This window comes from Augochlora pura, chromosome 4 (assembly GCF_028453695.1).
Source record: "Augochlora pura isolate Apur16 chromosome 4, APUR_v2.2.1, whole genome shotgun sequence".
NCBI classification, from domain to species: Eukaryota; Metazoa; Arthropoda; class Insecta; order Hymenoptera; family Halictidae; genus Augochlora; species Augochlora pura.
The window spans coordinates 26,129,928-26,141,171 of NC_135775.1; the positions used below are offsets into that span (position 1 = coordinate 26,129,928).

General features: G+C 49.3%; 1 protein-coding gene across 1 annotated transcript; it reads left to right on the forward strand.

Annotated features, from left to right (window-relative positions):
• Nucleotides 1–639: 639 nt before the first annotated feature.
• On the forward strand, nucleotides 640–8,702 carry LOC144468763 (uncharacterized). Its single transcript, XM_078178465.1, has 13 exons — nucleotides 640–756; nucleotides 910–2,546; nucleotides 2,617–2,708; nucleotides 3,031–3,252; nucleotides 3,334–3,476; nucleotides 3,868–4,031; nucleotides 4,140–4,225; nucleotides 4,436–4,557; nucleotides 4,691–4,903; nucleotides 5,394–5,730; nucleotides 6,200–7,732; nucleotides 7,808–8,298; nucleotides 8,457–8,702. The coding sequence occupies exons 1-13, from the start codon at nucleotides 640–642 to the stop codon at nucleotides 8,700–8,702; spliced, it is 5,403 nt and encodes a 1,800-aa protein (XP_078034591.1).
• The last annotated feature ends 2,542 nt before the right edge of the window (nucleotides 8,703–11,244 follow it).

Sequence of the window (11,244 nt, forward strand, 5' to 3'; positions counted from 1 at the left end):
TGTCGACGGAGCCCGTCTTCTTCTTCGTCCTCTTCGTCGTGGTTTCGCGAGCGCTGTTTCTTCCTCGACAGTCGGACGCGTCCTCCTTTCCTGCGATTTGAATTATCTCTCGCGCGACGAACTTTCGTAGAATTCGCGGTGTCGAGAACGACTCGCGGATTTATTTTTTAAAAATCGTTTTTTAATATACATCTTATAGAACCGTTAGTCTTTTTATTATGCCTACTTTAACCTTTATTTATCTATTTTAGTCGATGGGAATTTTAATGAAGATTTAATAGACTCTGCATTCGCCGTTGGAGGGTTGACAAATTTTACTGCAGTCTTCGACTCTTGTTTTGGAGAATAAATTATCGATGCAATTCTTTTCAATTTTTTCGATGACACCGACGTTAATTTAGCAATTGTTTCGCGGGTAGATTTGCAAAGGAGCCAAGAGCTTCCCAGTCGACAATCGGCTAAATATCGAACAAACCGAAAGCTGGGCGGCGTGAGTTACCATGACGAGCTTCTTATGTTTGTAGCCGGCGGCCATGACGAAACAGGTTTTCGCGAATTTCGAGTGAACCGTGGAATTCGTCGCAGATTTAACTTGGATAGCGAACTATTTACCAAACTGGACGGTTCCTCTTCGCGAGGATGGAGGAGGTGTACGACTTCCAGTCCAACTTCGTCGGGAAGAGGCTGTCCACCGAGGCCGGGCTCGACGTTTCCGGCAGCGACGTGTCCATTCCTGAAGCAGAAATTAATAAAACGGTTAGCAATAATTAATTTCCTACCACGAATACGTCCTACATTATTACCGCTATCAGAAAAAAATATTCAATAAATTATTCACCGTAGCTTGTACCTTTTCAAGTAATAATAAAAAATATTTTTCACTCTACTATCACGTTATCATTTTCAAAGGGTCCGAAGTACTCGTCCGTGGACCTGGACGTGGTGTCCCCGTCGTCGGAGGTTCTCACGAGGATGATCACGAAAGCGAAAGATCGCGAGGAGTCGACCGGCGAACAAACTTCGGGGACGGTTGTCGAAGAGGAGGACGAAGACAGTCATTGCTGGCTGCACTTCGACCACGACGCGACCCTCGACGTCACTTGCGAGAATCTCTCCTACTACAATTCCACCAAGGCGGAGAAGGACAGCGACAGCGATCCGGATGACACCTTGATCTTCGACGACGTGGAGGAAGACGAGGCCGGTTGCCAGGACGGGAAGGAAAGCTGTTACGACAGTTTCTGCTGCGAGAAATTCGTCGACGACGTCTGCGAGCCGACTGAGAGATCTCTTGCTCCGAAAGTCTCCTTATTGGAGATCGATGACGGTGATCCAGCGGATGAGTCTGAACACCTCGCCGAACTGGAAGAGAACGTAGGTGCGAGCAGTCACGATTCTGGCGTGGAAAACGAAGAGGAAGACTGTTGCAAGCCTGATGCGGGAGACGAGGACTCCGAGGAGCAGAAGCAGGACGACGAAACAATTTCCGAGATCCAGACGAATCGAAGCTCTTCCAGCGACACCGACGACGACATCAAGAATCTGATATCCTCGTTCTCGAACGTGACCGTGTCCTCTTACGTCGAATTCATGGAGAGCATCAGGGATCCCGAGCTCGAAGCGAGGCTGCTCGACGCCACGAAAATCGAGTACCTTCCTCCGGACTCTGACGATCTCCCTACAAAATTCGAAGCTCTTCCTCCAATATCAGAAACTCTTCCTTCAAACTCTGCAGATCTTCCCGCAAAAGCCGACGTTGCTCTCCCGGACATAGAAGACTCCGATATAAACGATAGAGAAGCGGGAGGAGGGGACGTCCGCACCACGGACGAATATTTAGAGAAACTGGCGGAGATCACGGTGTCCAGCTGCCCGAGAACCGAGGAGGAGGCGCGGCAAACCTTGAAGAAGATCGCCGAAGGTAAAGCGGAGATCGAGACCAGGAAGAACGAGGCGTTGAAGGACCTGTCGATCGAGTTCAACGAGGTCGAGAAGCTCGTCGCGGAGCAGAAAGCTTTCGAGGAGACGAATCCGTCCTCCGTCGAAGCGTCCAGCGAGTCCGACGAAAGTTTAGCCGAGGTTGACGGGACGGAGGACTTGGAGATGCCTCTGACGAAGGACGAGGTGGCGGAGAACTTCAAGATCAAGAACACGACGAAGGGTTTGGTCGAGATAGAGCAGCACCGCAACGAACTGCTCCAGGAGTGTCTGCAGGTCATCCCCACGACGAACGGCGCCGAAACAATCGAGGAACCGACCGAAGACGAAACGGAGGTCGAGACCGAAGTAGATCTCGAAGAGGAGAAGAACGAGGTCGAGAGAATCTTCGTGGAAATTGCGATGGAGAACGAGACTCGCGACGGCTTGGAAGACGATCCGAAGAAGGTAGACGACGGTAAGGAAGCGGAAAAGGTGGTCAGCAGGATCGTCGACGACATAATCGCCGACACGGAGGACTCCCTTTTTTGGAGACTGTCCATGGAGCCGGAGAGGACGTACATCAAAGGCAAGGTGTACGATTACGACGAGAAAAAACACGGCGCCAGGTAAAATTTCTTGAGAGCTGCCGAAAAGGATTGCGGCATGTATGTGGGTTTTAGCATGATTCTGTTGCAGGATGACCGAGGCGTTTCTGCTGAAACACTGCAAGCAGAACAAACTCTATCAGACCCCGTATTTGAACGATGTCCTGTACCTGCATTACAAAGGTTTCGACGAATCGTCGATTTTAAATGAATTATTTTTAAGCAATACTAAATTTAAAACTATAGCAAACTATCTACGAAAGTATAGAAACCGTTTTATCGATTCATAAAAATAGAAATATGCTCGCTAAAATTTAAATGAAGGATACTTGATTTCGATAAATGCTTTTAAAAAAGTTAGGTTATAAGTTAAATAATTTAGAGATGGTTTGGAAAATCTAGATTAATTTAGAGAGGTTTTTAAAAGCCTAAATTACCATAGAGTAGGCGCGAGTAAGTCGGGGACAGCTTGAAAAGTGAAAATTGAGAGGAATCTCGTGTCCAGGTTTCTCCTTCATCGAGAATCTGGAGAAGTACGTGGGCCTGAGATGCTTGTGGCTGGAGAACAACGGGATCCGTGAGATCGCGAACCTCGAGAACCAGAGCGATCTGCGCTGCCTGTACCTGCAGAACAATCTGATCAACAAGATCGAGAATCTGGAGTACCAGACCCGGCTGGACACTCTGAACCTCTCTCACAACGCTATACGGAGGATCGAGAATCTCGGTGATCTGAGTCGGCCGCGAGTGTCTCGGTAGCCACGGGGGGTGGCCTTGACCTTGACGGCCGCTTCTTGTTTGCTTGCAGATAGCCTGAAGTTCCTGAATAGTCTGAACCTGTCGCACAACTACCTGCAACAGACCGCCGACATCGAGCATCTCCGCTTGCTCGAGAGTCTCTCCGTGCTGGATATTTCTCACAACAGGATCGACACCGAAGACGTCGTTAACGTGAGTCCGTTATGTCTCGTTAATCGTTCCGCCTCTGGCGTCGCGACGCGACCACCGCTCTCGCCTGTGATGTAACTTTGGCCAATCAGGATATTCGCGTTCTGCAGACGGCGACGATTTCCTCGCTGGCTAGGCTATCTTTGCGAGAACTCGTCACGGTGTATCTCGGCCTCTCTCGAATTAAATTATCTTTTCTATTATATATTCGTAAAGAAATAATAAATTAGCCCGTTCAGTCAATAAATAGTAATTAATAATCGAGAAATTCTTTGATCACCTCGCCGTCGATTGCTCCTCGAGGAAAAATTATTTGAAAAGAATTATTGTATCAATGAATATCATAGTCGCGCTATGATCGAGAGAAGTATTAAATGAAAAATATTCGGACCAGATTTTAGGCGACATGAAGGAGCTGAGGGTGGTGTCGTTGATGGGCAATCCGGTGCTGAAGATGATAAGGCTCTATCGAAAGACGATGATATTGAAGTGCAAGAATCTGAACTATCTGGACGACAGACCGGTGTTCGAACGGGACCGTGCCTGCGCGGAGGCTTGGTAGGTGATCGGTTTCGAAACGCGGCAACAGGTCCACGACGTTAGACGGTGAAGAGGTGTTCTTTTCGTGTTCAATGTTAAAAGCTAACAAAACTGTCACCGAGGCAGGATGCGCGGCGGCCCCGAGGAAGAGGAGGCAGAGAGGAGGCGTTGGATCCAGGCGGAGCAGAAGAAAATCAACGACAGCGTGCAAGGTGAATAAAAATCGAAAGTTTCCCCGTGATCCTCTTCGCGTGGCTCTCTGCTGCGACGCCGCGTGTTCGTTTCGGTCGTGTCCGAGGGCCGTGGGAGCCTCGCGGCAGTAAACTAGCGTGATAATAAAAGTAATCGTGAGAACGGCTTGATCTATTATTTTTAATTGGCCTCTGTTTACTCTGTGGACCCCGTGGATCCGCCCTCGAAAGCCCTGATAAACAAAAGGAACCTGTACAAACCGGTCGGGAGGTCCGAAAAGGAGGCGGAGGATAAGAAGAAGACGAAGGAGGACGAAGAAGTAGCCAAGCTTGTGTGCACGAGCAACCAACTGGTAAGAACTAGTTTTGTCAAGGTCTGGTACAGAATTCGTGCTTCGAATAATATCACCCATCGGCCCCATCGACTATTTGATCATTCACCACGTGCAAACCCCCGTCATGCCGGCTTTTCGATGAACCTTCAAGCTCCACCTGGAGAAGAACGAGTCGGCCGTCTCATCCTCCTCCGGCTCGTCCGCGTCCTCGTCCTCATCGGACGAAGAGGTGGAGAACGAACAGGAGGACGATCGCGCGGGGCAAAAAGGAGCCGAGAAAAGTGACGGAAGGAGGCCAATGGCGGAGGAAGAAAGGAAAGCCACCGGCGCGAACCAAGAGCTTTTGTTTCCCTGGAAAACACAGGTATTTTTCCCCCCAATTTGCCTCGCTCGTCTAATCGACACCTGCGTCTGCAAACATCGTTCCCCTTGAACACTCGAATCTGTCGTGTGTCTCGCATTGTTTTAACCTGTTCGTTTTTAAACGCGCCACCACCTGTTCAAATTATCACTGAAAAATTTCTCAAAAAGACATAATAATAATTATTACTAAAACAATTAATATCTAATAAATAGACTGCGGACTTTCATGCATTTATTTACAAAACGTGCAATTTTTAAATCGCAACTAAATATTTATAGTAACGAAAATAAGTTGCTACGATCGCATGGAATTTTCTACTTGGCATTAGAAAACATTTCAGACCTTTATAAAAACAAATTCACGAAAACGTGAATTCGCATAATAAATAAAACGCGCGTCGTACAGTGGCAGCGGAAAGAACGAGAGGGTTAAAACCGCCGCGGCCCGCGACTCCGTTCCCGTCCCTGATTTTTTCGCTTTTTCAACGAAGGCGAGCTCGAACGAGCCCCGGACACCTGCGAAATTGATAGAAGAGATAACAGAGAGCGGCGGCGAATACGTGGCCGGCGACGCGGAACGGAAGAGGCTGGCCAAGCAAATTTTGGACGGCCGGAGAAGCCTGGACGATCCGCCTGGCGGTTGTCCCCTGGGAAGAGAACTGGCCCATTACGAGAAACTTGTCCTGGAGACGAGCAACGAGACCGAAATTGCGGCCGGGTCTTGCGCGAGCGAGCAGAAGAACGATAGTAAATTACATACCGAATCCGTGCACGATCCCCGCGACAAGAAGCAATTCGTCGCGGCGCACGAAACTTTTCGGGCAACAGGTACGGCGGGGCAAGCCGGGGCTGTTCTTACTCCTTTTTTCGGGTTCCCGTAATTTGCTAGACCGCCGATTTCATGGGCGACGTAAAAACGCCGGGACCGTACGAGGAATATTGTTTGGACGATCGTTTTATATTCCGGAGAACGCGATTCATAATTCGCTGTACTTTAAAGACCCTACAGACGGTTCTATAAAATATTACATACAGTAATTTATTGTTGATACCGTCCACGAAATTGGGACACCCCAATTATCGGTAAAATCTAGTCATTAATTATTTTAACTGTTCCAATTTTCTATCGTAATAACCAAATATAGGAGCTTCGTATTTTTCAGCGAGAAAAATTGCAAAGATTCGCGAAAACGATCCTTTCTTTCCGAAAGGAAAGCAGCCGTCCATTTCTGCGTCGACGCAGAAAAAAATTTTGATTCCCAGGCAAGATTGACGTCGCTTATTTCTTTTTTTTCAGGGGAAGGGAAACTGTTATCGAGCAGCGGCGTTTCCTGCGACACGGTGGACCGCGCGGACAATGAGTCGCAGAGGGAAACCGGTGTTCCCGGGGACAATGCGAGCCCTTACAAAGACATCTCGGACGATTACCGAAGAAAAGGCGATCGACACCCATTGACCAGTCGGCTGACCAGCATACGGGAGGACATGAAAGAGTTCTGCGCCGGCATGGACAAGTTCGTCGAAGACAATAAGATCGTGTTCGAGAACGGCGACGTGAAAGGGTTCTGGGGCGAGGAGGAGCGCCGGCTGCAGCAGCCCGGGATCGACGGGATCGTGGACCGACGGGAAGAGGAGAGGCCGTCGACGGTGAAACGGGACGACGAGTTCAGATGGTGGAGCACGAAGGAGAGGAAGCTGAAGATTACGGAGATCATGAGAAAAAGGGAGGAGGAGGCGAGGGGGGCCGGGGAAAAGGAGCAACAGGAGGCGGCGAGCGTCCGAAAAATTGACATCGTCGACGACCAGCTGAAAAAAGATGACGGAGACGCGGTGAAGCAGGAGGCTGAGGTGAAGAAGGAGGGAGTCTACGATCTGCTGAACCTGAAGGAGTGTCCCAAGATCCTCGTGCAGAACATCAAGCCTTATCCCGATGACGAACTCGAGGATGCCTCGCCGGAAAGGAAGTTGTCGGAGAGCAGGGAGATCGATTCGCTGTTCAGCGAGCTGGATTTGAAAAATCAGAGAAATATTAAGCGCGGCTTGAAGTCTCGCAGCTTCCACGAGCTGTTGACCATAGAGGAAACTGAAGAAGCTATCGAAGAGACGGCCAGGGAGAGCGGTCTGATCAGACGAGTCTCCTCCACCGCGATCCCTTCGGATTGCTCCAAGCTGGAGACCTGTCAAGGGTTCGTGAAGAAGGAGGCCGTGAAAATTGAGATCACGGAAGCGACGCCTGGCGATTTCAGATCGACGAACGAGGACGACGAATCGGACAACGACTCGGTGAAGACTGTGATCGATCTTTACGATGGGTCCACGGGTTTCGAGAAGCAGGAAGGTGTAAACGAGTCGGTGTCGTCGCCGGAAAAGGATATCGAGGGAGGATCCGAGGGATCCTCGGAAGTCACGGAAGAAGAGCCTAGAACGTCGGCGAACTGCTCGAGCAGCAACCAGACATCGAAAACTAGGAAAAGGATGCACGATTGCGAGTATCTGAACACGACCAGCAAGAAATCTCATTTGATAGAGAAGGCTGGGTCCGAGAGAGTTCCCGGGAGCCGGAAAATCGGCGGCGAGGTCGCCGAGAGGTGCAGGAGGCACGCGACGAAGGAGGCGAAGAAGTTCCTGCAGAAGGAGTCGCCTCTGATCGAGAGGTGCATAGAGACTCTGATCAACGACAGGAAGAAATGTAGCTGGTCGTTCAGGAACCGCGAGGATTTCTTCGCTTGCACCGCGGAAGGGTTGTCTTCGTCGAGGTCATCCGGTTCGAGGGACTCGAAGGAGGCCGCGACAGAGGATCGACCTCGCGAAGCGATCTCGAGCGTCTGTGGTAAGCGAAAAGTAAACTAATTGAGAACCGTCGACGACGATTTTCTTCGAAATCGTTCAATCATATCACTTTCAGATGTCCGATCGATGGCTCAGCTGATAGAACAATCGGAAACCACGAGGACGCTCGACAAATCGTTGAAGAGCGGGGCGGACTTCTATCGGGAGTTCTGCGAGTACTTGGATCGGCAGGACGAAAAGAGGAAGCTGCTGATCGAGCCGGATTTCATGAAGAGTCCGGCGATAGACCGCGATGAAAAGAAAGGCGACGCTCTATCGTCAAGGGAGACCAAACAAGCGAGCATGACACAAACAAAGCCATTGATCGAGGTGCTCTCGGACACCACCGCGAACGAGAGCCGCGTCGAAGAATCGGAGGATCGAGACGAGGACACCGAAGAGATGGATCCCGCGTTGAGGGAGAGAATACTGAAGAACATGAACGCGCCGAAGAGCGCGGAGGAGATCGAAGCGAGGAGGAAGGCGGCGGAGAAGCTGATGAAGGTTTCTAGGCAAGCCATGGCTGCCGGGAAATCGTTTCTCAAGGATCCGTCAAAAACCGACAAGGTCGGCGCTCTCAATTTACCATTGAAAACTATAGCGATCTGTCTAAAAAAATTAGGTTGAATAATTTCACCCCACGAAAGAAGATTCGCTTTAGGATAGTATAATAATGTTACTTACCGGATTTCCTTCGTTGCTGAGACTTCTCGTATCGATTTCAGCAGGTCGAGGGTAGCAGGCAGTTCTTCGAGGAGCTGCTGAAAGAGGACGTTGATCGGGATACGGGGGGAGCGGGCTCTGAAAATGAAAGGAGCGTGGAGGATGAGAGAAGAGAAGTGTCGCAGGATGATGAGAAGAAAGCAACGGTCCTGATCGAAGAGATTAACGAACAGAACGGAATCACGGGTGAGGAGAGTAACGGGAAAGTGAGAAAAAGTCTGGAGATGCGGATCGTCCAGGAAAAGTGAACTCTCGCTGGGATCGTTCAGGTAAAACGATCGAGATCTTGCCGATCCCAGCGAGTCGCTCTGATAACGATTCCACGCGGACGATCGTAGGTTGTGTAAGGTAAAAACTCGTCGAGCTCTGTATTACTTCTTGTTGTATTGAAATAAAGAATATATATTGCGTTGTTCTCTCTCTCTCGTCTTTCGAACGAATCTACAAGCGAAACAAACACGATCGATCGTATAAAAATCGGCTGGCACCGAGAATGCTTCTGCAAAAATTTGCTCGACCATTTTCGCGTCGGTTCGTATCAATCGGTGTGCCCGCCGTCGATTTTGCGTTCGAAAAAAATTGTTTCAACGAGACAACGAATGGTACAGGAGAAGTTCGCGTTGCAATTGCTTCGGGGTTAAAGGAAAAATTTGCTGAACCCATCTTTCGCGCGGTTAACCTAAACGACGGATTGGCAAGGTAGACGGTGCTTCTACTACGTACACTTTATTTTGTTCATTTTTTGTCCACACTCACATCAATTATATAATAATAATAACGATGATGGCGGTGATCCGGTGAACTGTAATTTAATAGTAAGAATAATTAATCCGTAATTATGCGTAATGACGATCTGCTTGCAAACGAAAACAATATTAGTTATCTCCGACGTTCCTTGCGCTCGTCGTCGTCGTCGTTCCCGAGGACAAAGGCACGGTGAGAGCATCGTCCCGAGCCTCCGTCCGTGTCCTCGCGAATAAAAGCTTGAACGCCAAAAGCTCGTTTAGTGACACTTGATTACGTTTATATAGGATGACATCGGAACGAAACACTTCTCATCGTCGAACACCGTTTTTTCGTGTGTGTGTCTCTGTATATGCGTGTGTCTGTCTCTCTCTCTGTGTCTCCCATTTTTATTTCTTTTTCTACCTAGTTTTTCCGCGTTTTTACTCCCCGACCTGAGGCGTGCATCGTCCATTTTGTTTCCGTTCCCGACCATTTCCCCCCTTTTTTTCCGTTCGGTTCGACTCCGCTTATCTTATATACGCAAAACACACGCTACCGCGATCACTCTGCTCGCGTGCATTTAAGAACTATACCTCGCTGCTCTCTGGTTCTCACTGCAGGAAGTAAAGAAACGTACAGATACATTATACTCCACTGTCTCTATAATTATTACAATAGTAGATTTTATAAATTGTCCACTCATCCTTCTCTCATTCGTGCTCTCTCTCTCTCTCGTTCTCTCAATCTCTCTCTCTCTCTCTCTCTCTCTCTTTCGGAACCAGGCAAAAATCGAATGTCCACACTCAGTCGTAGAATTCATCGTACAGCGTTCTCTTGCTTTCGCACACGCACGCATTCGGTTGCTCCCTAATTGTAAGTTATTTCCTGAAACCGACGATCCACGATCCCTCTCGAGAACAGTTGCTCGGCTCCGGAAACGATTTAACCCTTCGAATCGCGACGACGCTTGCGATTATTTTCACGCGTCCCGCCGGTTGCTACGAAACAATCTTTAACTAACATTCAGCAAAGAAAAGCTTATTATTTCCACCCCTCGTCGGCTGCGCCTATCGATATAAAACATTCTCAGAACGCGAAGGAAACAAGTGGTACAATCGCGGAACGATCGAAGGGCGACACGGGATTACACAGTAAAAAAACGACGGCGACACGTTCGAGAGGATTTCGAAGGGTTGATCGGATCGTGGCAGCCGGTTCCGCGTGTCGCCTTCTCATCCGGCATAATCCTCGCTTATTGTTATAGGTTTCGGTCGCTGTGACTTCCGCCGCGGGTTAATTAGTTATGTGATGCGTGACAGCCCTTAACACGTTTACGTTTACAGAGAGTGTTAACCTTAATCGCCTACGCTTTTTTTTTGTTTGTTTGTTTGTTTAGTATTAAAGAGTTCCTTTTCGTCGACTCGCTTGAAAAAAGTTGGTTTCGGGAAGCTCGCCGCTCGATTAATAATTCGATCCCGACGGTTTCCGCCCCCCCGCGCGTCGCGGAAAACATCGCGTCCGCTGTCGTACGCCGGCGATCCAGAAGCTTCTCGACGGGCTAGTTGGCGGCCAATGGGGACGAGGCGATCAACCACCGTGTCTCGATCTCTCCTCGTTTCCACCCCCCCTCGAATGTGTGTGTGTCGCAGCGAGGCGATGGATTTTCGAGACGTCGAATTGAAAAACGCGCGACAGGGAAACGTTCCTCGAATTTGCAATCATGCGTTGAACCGTAGACAAAACGAAGAACATCGTTGGCGACAAGGTGGTGGTGGTGTAGGTGGTGGTCGAGAGTGTGGGTGGGGGGCGTGAGATAGGGTTAAAGTGGGGTGGGCAGAAAAAGAGAAAGTATTCATGCGATAATTTCGAACAGCCATATCGGTTCGAGCGCTTGTCAGTCTTCTTTTTATTTCTAGTCCGAGAAAAATAACGCGTCGATTCAACCGTTGATTCTTCACGTACTCTTGTTCCCTATTTTTAGACGAGCCTTCGCGCGCCCGTCGTCGGTCCGCCATTATTGTGCAAAGATAACGCAAGCGGCTCCGTCGCGCAACTCTTACACGG